At 43.3% G+C, this 11018-nt stretch overlaps 1 protein-coding gene across 1 annotated transcript; it reads left to right on the top strand.

Annotated features, from left to right (window-relative positions):
- Nucleotides 1-340: 340 nt before the first annotated feature.
- LOC129592568 (uncharacterized) lies at nucleotides 341-1934 on the top strand. Its single transcript, XM_055488635.1, has 5 exons — nucleotides 341-991; nucleotides 1090-1248; nucleotides 1489-1587; nucleotides 1650-1707; nucleotides 1834-1934. Exons 1-4 carry the CDS (start codon nucleotides 344-346, stop codon nucleotides 1656-1658), a joined length of 915 nt encoding a protein of 304 aa, XP_055344610.1. The 5' UTR covers nucleotides 341-343; the 3' UTR covers nucleotides 1659-1707; nucleotides 1834-1934.
- The last annotated feature ends 9084 nt before the right edge of the window (nucleotides 1935-11018 follow it).

Genomic DNA, 11018 nt, shown 5'->3' with positions numbered 1-11018 from the left:
AATCAACAAAATGGTTCTAGCCATTGACCAGCAAGACTTCACTAAGGCCCCGCCGACGACCAAGACCGAGAGCTTAAAGAGCGGCCCACTGTGGAAGATCACCGTTGTTTGGATTGCGCTGCTGCGTATCGGCGGCTACATTTTCTCGCCGCTACCAAAACAGTCTCAATTAACAACCGGTTTGCGTGCTTTCTCGTACATTTATGCGGCCCTCATTATTGGATCGAACCTGCTATATCTATACGAGTCTGTTCGGTTCCATTCCTCACACTTTTCAAACTGGTTTACCTCCGTTGTGAATCAAGTGATCACCACATCAAACATCATCTGTGATTTGCTGTGCATGCTGCTGGCATGTTCAGCTAGTCGTGCATTTCTGCAGCTGCTGAAAACTCTCGACCAGATGTCCTCTGGATTAATCCTTCCGAAGAGACTGTACGCGTGTGTTTTCGCCATGATTCTTCACATTTTGTGTGTGGCGGCTACATCCACGTATTTTGTGTATACGCTAGAATGTGACGTCTCAGTTTCACAGCAAATAGCGGATTTTCGGCAACGATACTTACCAAATCTGCCGGCATCTCATGTGGAAGTGATTTTCCGAGCTTACACCGTCTTCACATGTCTGCCGTTTGTCAGCCGCGAAATCTTATTAGGCTTCGTATTATCTGTTATGTTTCTCACCAGTGAAACTCTTCGAATGACTGCCGTGCTCATGAATTCTGGACTGCTCACAGCGAACACTGTCCCGATACACGAGTATTCTCAAATGATACAACTGAGAAATGTCGTCAAGGATCTGAATGGCTGTTTTTCGCCGATTGTCGGGATACTGTGCTATGGAGCTCTAACCGGTTCCATTGTTCTTACGCTAGACTGTAGTCAGTACACTACGGGCCAGCAGCCGCCCATGGAAAACATTGCCGCCCTAATGACACACATATTTTCTTTTTGTGCGTTGACGAGTATTTGTGCGTTCTCTACTGAACAGGTAATAAATATGAAAATGCCGAATATTTTTTGAATTCTTTCTGGGTTAGAATTTTCAGAGAAACGCTCGCTGTGTCCTTAATGGTTATTCGTCTAAAGGGACAAAAACTCGCCAACGTAGCTGAAATGTGCTTGCGTATCGGAGAAAAGCAGTGGACGAACGATGAGTGGACGGCCACGTATCTCCGCGGGAAGCAAAGCGAACCTTGCTGCTATACTGCTGGCGGTGTTGTAATCATGCGGGAAGGAGCTGTTCAGGTACATAACCGTACAAGCGTACATTGACAATCCCCCGAGTCGATTAGCAGTATGTTTTTTTTTTAAACTTTAACTAAAAATTCGTACAATATTGCACCACAGTACAGCACGTTCTCGGAATCGCAAGCCGTAAAATTATTTGGATCCGTATTTGTTACGTAGAACATCACAATTATTCAAGCACCCTGGATTTTCCTAAAACACACATTGTATTGTAATGTTCCTACTCGTCCCGTACAGGCTTGTGCTGCATTGATAAGCACCTTACTGGTGTTCGCGGAACTCGCTGGTGGTGGTAAAAGCGAAGGAGCGGGAAAAGGGGGTGCAAATACAACCCAGGTTTGAGCGATCGATGTCTTCGTTTAAACCTACTATATGCACTTATTCATTGCGTTCTACAGGTGATTTGAAGCTACAACACTACGCACTCTTCCGACTCCACGTTAGCGAAATTTGCAGGTTAGTATAATAAGCGCAAAGTGCGTCGCGAATTCCTCATTGGCTTACTGACTCGTTCGGCTTCTTAACCTGATCAGTTCGTTTTTAATTTATTCATTAGATACTGATACTTTGTATGTGCTGCAGGTGGTGTCACAAAGGTCATTAATTACAGCGGTTCTAATGCAAATTAAATTTTTGGTTGGATAAACTGATTTTCTGTCTGTTCATTGTTTGTCCAGTAGCACAGTATATTGTACACACACTCTGACCTCAGTGTCTGCTAGATAACGTATATCCTACTAGATAAACCTACATAATTATTACTGCATAAAGCGAAACCGATGATCAAAATTCTCAAGTAGAACTTTGCCGCAACTGCATCCTCCAACTTCACTATCCATTTTCTCGTTTAATCTGATGCCGTTATTGAAAAAATTACTCTGCAATTACTTCTTTTGATGTAGCTGTTATAACACCCGCAGAGGACACATTGGCGCATCTTGCTCTTCTAATACGAGAAGCCACTTAAATCATTTCAAGGTTGCACGAGCCTTGCCATCCTATCGTATCTGCATACGTACGTATCTGTAATTTTCTAACCAGTAAGACGCAGTATCCAAATTAATCGGAAAAATGGACGCGCGCTGAGTGTTCTAATCACACATACAGGTAGCAGAACCGGTCGAGAATGAACCATACGCTCACTTTACCGAAACACAACGTGCCACCGTAAGCAACAGAGTCGTTCAGCTGCGAAAATGTCAGGAAGGTTACCTTATAGGCGGAACCATGCTGCGTTTCATAATCATGCGTGGTGGATGATGTTATTTTGACCAGTGCTGTCTGTCTTGAGGTAACGCATGACGTTCTATACCGACACCTGCTTTTTTTAAACAACAGTGCCGAGACAAATAGGACAAAACCTATTGTGGGATTCGGGGGGACGTCGGACAGAAATAGCAGCGAGGGTTTTACTGTCACACCTGGGTCAATTTTAACGATTAGCTGTAGGGATTCCGCGGTTTGTTGCCTTCTGAGAGTGTTTGCAAGCAATTCAGATAACACTGAACAGCACATATCCTGTCCGTATTGGTTGTAGGCCACCGCGTGCAAACAGAAGGGAGTTAGCCGATAACCTGGGAAAACCTACATCCTCGGCTGAACAACGCGGTCGTGGTGGGGGTGTGGTGTTTGGAGTGGCGGCATGGGAACAGCATTGTTTCATATTTCCTTATGTATAACCAAGGCACACAGTGAGAATTGTCTCGGTTTACCGGCACGATACGCAAGAGAGTGCAGTGCACAGCAAAGACGAGAATGTCGTGGAAAAGATTACTCTTGATAACTCAGGGTATCCTCAGTATTCCTCAAACCATCGATCCACTCTCACTGCAAAACAAATAACATCCACGGTGCTACGCCCATCAGTCGATTATGCGTAAACTCAAATCTCTGTACCGCGGATTGATGATGGTAGAAATTGTTTGCCAGGATTCATAGAAGATGTCAAAATTATGTCAATCATATTGTGTTTTAGCCCTGGTTATACAGGTAACGATATGTTTGCCTGCTGTCTATCCCGGTGGTTGCAAATGTATTATGGTATTCCTACGTGTGCTGGTTCCGGGCAGGACATTATAATAATTATACCGTTCAAACACTGCAGAATTGTTCCTAGTTCCCACAGTGCACTCCATTCCGTAATTGCGTAGCTTTCGGTTCGTGATTGCACTGATCACTCTAATGTCTGCAAGCTGATACGAGCGGGCGAAACCGTTGTTAATAGAAAACAGACTTCGAATTTTGCAAGGACATTGCTTCATAAGCACCTCTACAACAGCAGAAATTTTTAATGGACTGCCAGTTCGGTCTACATGGAAGAGCGTTGGTAGTAGCTAAATAACTGCCAAATCAACAAGATGGTTGTCGCTATTGACCACCAAGATCACGCCAAGAAGCTAACGGCTGCGGAGAGCAAGGGTACGAAGAAAGGACCGCTTTTGCTAATACCGTGGTCTGGTTTACCCTGTTACGTATCGGCGGGTATATTTTCTTGCCACTGCAACGACGTTCTCGATTACGGGGAATTTTGTTTGCTTTTATGTGTTTGTACACAGCATTCGTTATCGGGTCGAATGTGCTTTATCTTTATGAATCTGTCAAGTTCTACCCTACGGCGAAATTTTCCAACTGGTTCACTTCCGTAGTGAATCAAGAAATCACTACATCGAACATCATCTGCGATTTACTTTGTATGCTGCTTGTATTCTTATCGAGCAGAAAATTTCTGCAGTTGCTGAGGATTCTCGACCAAATTACGTCTGGATTAATCGCTCCGAAGAGACTGTACGCTTGTGGTTTCGTTTTCGTCGTCCACATTCTGACTGTGGCAGTCAAATCAACTTATAACATATATACACAACAATCTGATGTTTCAGTTGAGCAACAAATAACGGACTTTCATCAGCGGTACTTCCCAAATGTGCCGGTATCCTATGTGGAAGTGATTTTTCGCGCTTACTCTGTGGGCACATGTTTGCCGTACATCTGCCGCGATATCCTTTTGGGCTTTCTATTATCTGTTGCGTTTCTCAGTAGTGAAGATCTTCGGGGAAATTCACAGCATTTAAATAGTTGCCTCCTGACAACGGCGAAAGTCCACTGGAAGAATATTCACAGATGCTACAGTTGAGGAAGATCGTCAACGATCTGAGTGGCTGTTTTTCACTAATTACCGGCATTTTGTGTTACGCGTCATTAACGGGCGCAATTGTCCTTACGCTTGACTGCAGCCGATACCCCGCGGAACAGCAGCCCCCTTTAGAAAATATTGCTACACTAACGACATACACATTTTCGTTTTGCATATTGACCACTATCTGTGCGTATTCTACTGAACAGGTACTTCGAGAAAACTCAGAAAATATGTTTAGGCGCTGTCTTTGCGTGAAACACTGTGGTTGGTCTTCTTAGGGTCAAAATCTCGATGACGTAGCTGAAATGTCTTTGCGCATGGGAGAAACATTGGACAAACGATGAGTGGACGACCATGTATCTTCGTGGGAAGCAAACCGAGCCATGCTGCTTTACCGTGGGCGGCGTGATGATCAATCGAGAAGGTGCTGTTCAGGTACGTACTTCCACTAATCATAAATTTGCCAGTCAGAAATAGACAAATATTCGTAAGTCAATCAGAATTTGTATTTCGCAAATTTTCCACCATGGAATTTTTGAGTGTGGGTTTATTTTCTTTGTGTACCGTATGTTTTCGATTCACATGCCGCTTTGTATAGTAGAGATTGTTTCTTGTAATAGGCATGTGCCACTTTGATAAGCACCTTGCTAGTATTTACGGAGTTGGCTGGTGGTGGAAAAAGCGGAGAACCGGCAAAACAGTGCACAAACATCCCTCAAGTTCGTGTTGTCGGAGTTTTTGTTTATTACTACTTTGTAAACTTTTCTAAAATCTTCCGCAGGAAACGCGAAGCTGAAAACAACATGTCAGTTATCTGACAAGAGTTCGCCGAGCAATGGGCGGAGTTTAGCCTGTGTGAGCGAATCCTTCTGGACTGACTTCGATAACGGCAAATTCACCAATTTCAATGTTTTACCTTTGTTCATGCGGCTCACGTTCTTGTGTTCTGTCACTCCGAATCACTGAGTACTATAAATCCTTTAAAATCTTTGGATTGGAAAGCTTGGGCAGATTTCAATTATGGAGGTATTACGACGCCATACGATAATATGTAAAGCTACAGCGCCTGTGCTCCCGTATTGCGGATAACTTGTAGCTGTAGTAGATTTTGCATATTATTACGATGCTTTTGTATCAGTTGTATTGTGCTGATAGCAGTGATGTGTTCCTTGAGATTGGTGCTCGTAGTGATAGAGTGAAAAATCGGCCTGGTAGATCGATAAGTCGAAGGCTATATACCTTCAAGAAAAACATACTAAACCCTGGTGTTTTACTGTCGGACGTATTGTTATCATGCGAGAAGTGCGCTGTTCAGGTAAACTAACAGCTTGTCCTCTTGTATTTCATAGTTTCGCCATACTAAAAGCGCCGCTTAACGAGGAAAATCCAGACGAGTACAAGTAGCCACCTTGCTAGTTTAAAAGCAATAAACAGATTCAAACGCAACCGTCATACGGCACTGTAGAGTACTTTTTGAAAGGTGGAAACAGATTCCCATTACGCATCTCCTGTATTAAAAGTTTTTGATTGAACAGTAGGGCTGTGCCGTTTTTGTAACGGTAAGCAACTTGCCTGTATTTGCGGAACTGACTGCCATATGGCTGGCATTAATAAAAGCGAATAACCACTCAAATGAATGCGCAGACATCAACCTGGTTTGTGTTGCCGCCGCCATTTTCTAAAGATTACTGAGGAAATTTATCAAATTATTATTTTCTAATATTATTTTCCGCAACTTCCGCAGATCATCGGAAGCTAGAACCATCGTTTTCAGTTACCTGAAAAGTGCGTCTATTATCGAATGAATGGAACATAGCCTGCTCAGTTGGTACTTTTCCAGTAGTACTTCTATCTGTACTTTGAGATACATGGAGGTACGTCTCACGTAGCACTCTATAAGCAGCTGTTCGAATTCATGAAAAATTGCTCACAAGCGAAGAAAAGTGATACCTTACTTTACTCCATATATTGTACAGTACTCGAGCTGTTTTTAAAACCAGGTGCAATATTTTTGAATAAATGCAGAACATATTGAACGCATGGGAAAATTTTGACCTCTGAGTCGTCTGCCAGTCAGTACACTTCTGATAACTGCAAGTAACAATATCCGATTCCCCTGGCTTTCTCTACCGCCTCCAAGCAACACATTGCTGTTGTTTCAATTTATATTTCCCGGATGATCCTTTACTGCAGCTCACAGGATCTTACTCCCTTGGGAGTACCTACTGTTCCAGCGGCATAGATTCCCTCAGCAGCAATGTAGAACAAGATGAGGCATTTTTATCGGCTAAGCATCCGATCTCTTCCGCTGAGCATGCTACCAACACATATTTTGCTTAGCGTATTCAGTTACTGAAGTCAGAAACACTCGTTTATAAAATGTTGGATAATACGGGCGCAGATGAATTCGGTAAGGAGTTAACATTCTGTTCATCGAAAACTCTAAAGACCCAGCACAAGAAGTCAGAGGGTGAGTTCATCGGGAGCATCACCAGGTTTTGTGCTGTATTTCTGCAGATATGTGGCTGCTTTTATTATCCGTTGGACAAACGCTCAACCTGGGGCAAAGTAATACGATTTATTATGTACATCTACATGACATTGAATATCTGTGCGACTTCCTTCGGGGCTTTCGAAGAGATCAAGTACAACGCACCGTCGTTATCCAATTGGTTTTCGTTGCTGGTGTACCTAGTGATTAACGTATCGGATTTCATAATTAGATTAATGTGCATAGTTTTTGTGTGGTTCGTCAGCCAACCGATCATGGATTTAACTGGCAACCTCGATCGGAATTACGGCAAAATGATTACACTGAAAGAGCGCTGTATGATTGTCGCTTCTATGGTTGGTTACGTTTTCATCATGGCACTGCGAAATGGATACCGATTTTACCAAGAGCAGTTCAGTTATTTTCCCACGGATCTCGCTACTTACAGAAGACGCTATTTTCTCAACATTCCGGAGAGCGACGCCTTGCTCACGGAATGGACGATTCGCATGTACTACATGCTACTTTATCTATTGAGCGTTGGACGAGAAAATCTGCTGTGTTTCCTAGCGTTCATCGCGATGTCGTGTAGCATTATTGTCCGACGGACGGTTTCGGATATTCGACGTAAACTCATCGGTGGTGAAATCCTTTCGATGGAGGAATATTTAGCGCAGTTACGGTTGATTCGCATCATTCGCAACCTGGATGACTGCTTCTCGGTTATTGCAGCTGACCGGGTCTATTCTGCCATATGTAACCTGATTTATTACGCGTTCGAATTGGGCAAGGACTCGTCGGATGGTCACTCGCCAGCGGCGGAATCGGTAGCAGCGCTAGCTATGTTTTGGCTCCACTTATGCATCCTTGCCGCTGTTTGCATGCATTCCACAGAGCAGGTAAAAGAAACTGGACGTTTCCGCATAATGGTAAAATATGATAACAGTTTAAATTTCGATGGGCATTGTTATATCTATTGGGACAGGGTACAGAGTTGGCGGAAGTTGTCGGTACTTGTTTTCGGCTGGGCAAAGTAAAATGGAAGAAAGATGAGTGGACCGCGGTACTTGCTGCTGGCCAACAACGAGATCCGGCATGCTTCACCGTTGCAGGGATCATCGTAACTCGGGAAAGCGCGTTTCAGGTAAGTAAAGTACTGAACTACTGCGTGATTACTGTACACGAAAATCGTAAACAATACTTGTATAGTCTGCGTAAAAGCTTGGGTATGAATGCATCTGGCGCGGTTGAAGGAGTATTTTTTGTAATTGCTGTGGAAGACTTATCTTTTCAACCCATTTCGAGTAGATGGGCGCTGCTCTGATCAGCACGCTTCTTGTTTTCGCCGAGCTGGCCAGTGGTCATAAATGTCCGGATTGTGAATTCAGCACTAACTGCAGCCAGGTATCACCTTAAACTTTAAGGCTCCTTCCTCAATTGTTTTCCATGCCATAATGCGAGAAGGTCTGATGGAATGGATACTGCATACTGCCGCTTGTTGTTTTAAATGGTTCTTGGCAATCGTCCATGCATCCGCTCCATTTGGCGGAGTCACGCGTTTAGATCAGTAACTCAGCCTTATTTATTTAGCGTTATTTCTCGACGGACACGATTCGTGCTTTTAATTTGCAGTTCGTACTAATTCACTAGTCTTGTCATCTAAAATAATACAAACTGTTTAACCGTCCGTAACTGTTAACTGTTTTTGTATTCGTCTAACCTGCTGTAAGCTTTGTATGTACTGGCGTAACTGAATATTCCCAATCACCAATTCATCAAGTGAGTTTTACTGCTCAATGAAATTCTAATATGATGACGAAATTCGGTTCTAAAGTCGATTCCAGTTACAAGTTTAATTCAAAAAATCTAAACATTTCACCAAATGTTGGAATACGAGTAGCCTGCTGCCTTGGCAGACGGTATTACGTAGTCATGGTACCCATAAGTTCTTACCCCTATCAACTGATCTTCTCCCCTTAGTTAAACAAATGGAGTGGGAGTCTGTTTTGTGTACTTTGCGCGTCCCTCAGCTCTGCCGACTCTCGTACGACAACATTCGAAAACACCTTGTCCACTTCAGCAGATTTAGTTTGCAGATTTAGTTTGCCTAATGCCAAACCGAGTGCCCTTAGTAATCAGTCGTGAAAAATTTTACAACGCTCTTCAGTACCGGTAACCGGTGTGTTCTTCTAAAGTCTTTACTAGATTTGCTGTAAAATTAATAACTTCGCAAAACAGGTACCGTACTGCTGAAAACGTTCGCCTAAAAGATGTCTGGCGCTTTGGATAAAGGCGCATCTATCAAACATGGAAATAAAGGTTTCATTAGGAAGGTCACCATGTTTTGGGTAATGTTCTTGCAAATCTGCGGCTGTTTTTCCTTTCCATTTGACAAGAGTTCAACACGAGGAAAAGTATTGCGTTGTACGACGAACATACAGCTTAGGACAAAAAAGACGCATAATCCCACCCACAGCATTCCGAACGCATGCGGCGCAGTGCGCTGTACGACGCAGCTAAAATATCCGGTTGTCGTACAACTGCACTTGCCACATGCGTAAGGATATCTGGGTATGGTGTTATTCGTCTTTTTAGTCCTAAGCTGTATACCTTGCATTGGTTATTATTGCAATTTCGTTCTCGGCGATGGAAGAAATAAGGTACAACGCACCGGCTGCTTCCAACTGGTTTACGTTGCTCATATACAACGTGATCGATGCATGTGGTTATATTTTCAAGATATTATGTATCATTTTCTTGTGCATCACCAGCCAACGAATTCTGCATTTAATCGGCGACCTTGACCAAAACTACGGTTACAAGATTGTTCGCCAAGAGAAACGCATTCTGGTCGTGGTCATGGTCAGTTTTATGCTAGTTCAAGCTGCATATCATGGCTACCGGTTTTATCGACGGCTTATCGGCGGATTTCCGGCCGATTTCATCAACAATAAACAGAAATTCTTTCCCAGTACTCCGGCATCGAGTGCACAGTGTATAGAGTAGGGTTATCGTATTTACAGCCTGCTAATCTTTCTATCGAACTTGGGTCGAGAAAGTTCACTGGGTTTCTGGTGGTTGTGGCGCTATCGTGTAGCGTAATCGTTCGTCGGACGGTGCTGGACACACGACAGCAAGCTTATCAGATGTGGGCATGTTTTGGTGGAAGGTTTCTTGACACACCTGGAATTGATTTGTATTGTCCGCGGCTTGGACAACTGCTTCTCCGTTATGGCAGCGGATCGCGTGTATTCCGCAATATCACATCTGATTTATATGCTTTTAACGTAGGGAAATATTCTTCGGATGGTCAGGCGCCACCAGTATCACTGTTAGTCACATTAGTTGTACTCTGTTTGCATTTGTGTGTACTCGCTGTTGTCTGTATTTATTCGGCTAAACAGGTAAAGAAATTACAGTTCCCTAGCAGAACTGGAAAGGGGTGTGTTAAATAGTTTCGTGTGATCTCTAACGGGGCACGGAAATGGCGCAAATTGTCGACATGTGCTTGCGTCCAGGAAAACTTGAGTGGAATGAAGAAGAGTGGACAGCCTTATGTGTTTCGGTACCGCATCCCGATCTGGCATGTTTTACCGTGGCCGGTGTCATTGTAACCCGGGAAAGTGCTTTCCAGGTGACCGTTTCCATTTATCCTTAAGTAAACTGCTCATAATTGTCAGTCACCGAAACACGTATGAGTTGTGAGTTAGAAGTCAATTTTTGCAACAAACTGTCCATGTTAATTTTATTAATTTAAAAGCGGTTGGAGTTATCGACAAATTTGATGATAGCAACCAACTTCTTCTTTGGAACAGCTCGGAAGCTTCTTCCCTTTTCACAAAATCTTGCTGTCAAATTTCAGATTATTGGCAACACTACATTGCACGAATTAATTGCCTTGCACTGTCCATATTATCACTCCTCATACATAATTTTCTTCTGATCGGTCGTCATTTTCGCGTGGCGGTTGCAGACTGTAAAACTATCCGTTCCATTTGCTCGATCGACTTCCAGTTTGAACCGATACATATTTCGCCGAATTGCAGCATAGTGATCATAGTCCATAGAATATACGAGTACTGTAGTATGAGGGTGATCCTTGAAAAGTTTATTTTGCTCGATGAGCAAACATGGCCGACACTT

This window comes from Paramacrobiotus metropolitanus, unplaced genomic scaffold (genome assembly GCF_019649055.1).
Source record: "Paramacrobiotus metropolitanus isolate TYO unplaced genomic scaffold, Prichtersi_v1.0 Parri_scaffold0000053, whole genome shotgun sequence".
NCBI lineage: Eukaryota > Metazoa > Tardigrada > Eutardigrada > Parachela > Macrobiotidae > Paramacrobiotus > Paramacrobiotus metropolitanus.
The sequence above is the reverse complement of the archived record's forward strand: the minus strand, read 5'-3'. Positions and strand labels throughout refer to the sequence as shown.

What these genes read in the sequence shown, in the direction of transcription:
- LOC129592568 (XM_055488635.1), top strand. Translation starts at nt 344, where the DNA reads ATGCTGCTGGCATGTTCAGCTAGTCGTGCATTTCTGCAGCTGCTGAAA. An exon ending in GTGCGTTCTCTACTGAACAG is followed by an intron (nt 992 to 1,089) that starts GTAATAAATATG and finishes ATTCGTCTAAAG; the next exon opens with GGACAAAAACTCGCCAACGT. An exon ending in TGCGGGAAGGAGCTGTTCAG is followed by an intron (nt 1,249 to 1,488) that starts GTACATAACCGT and finishes CGTCCCGTACAG; the next exon opens with GCTTGTGCTGCATTGATAAG.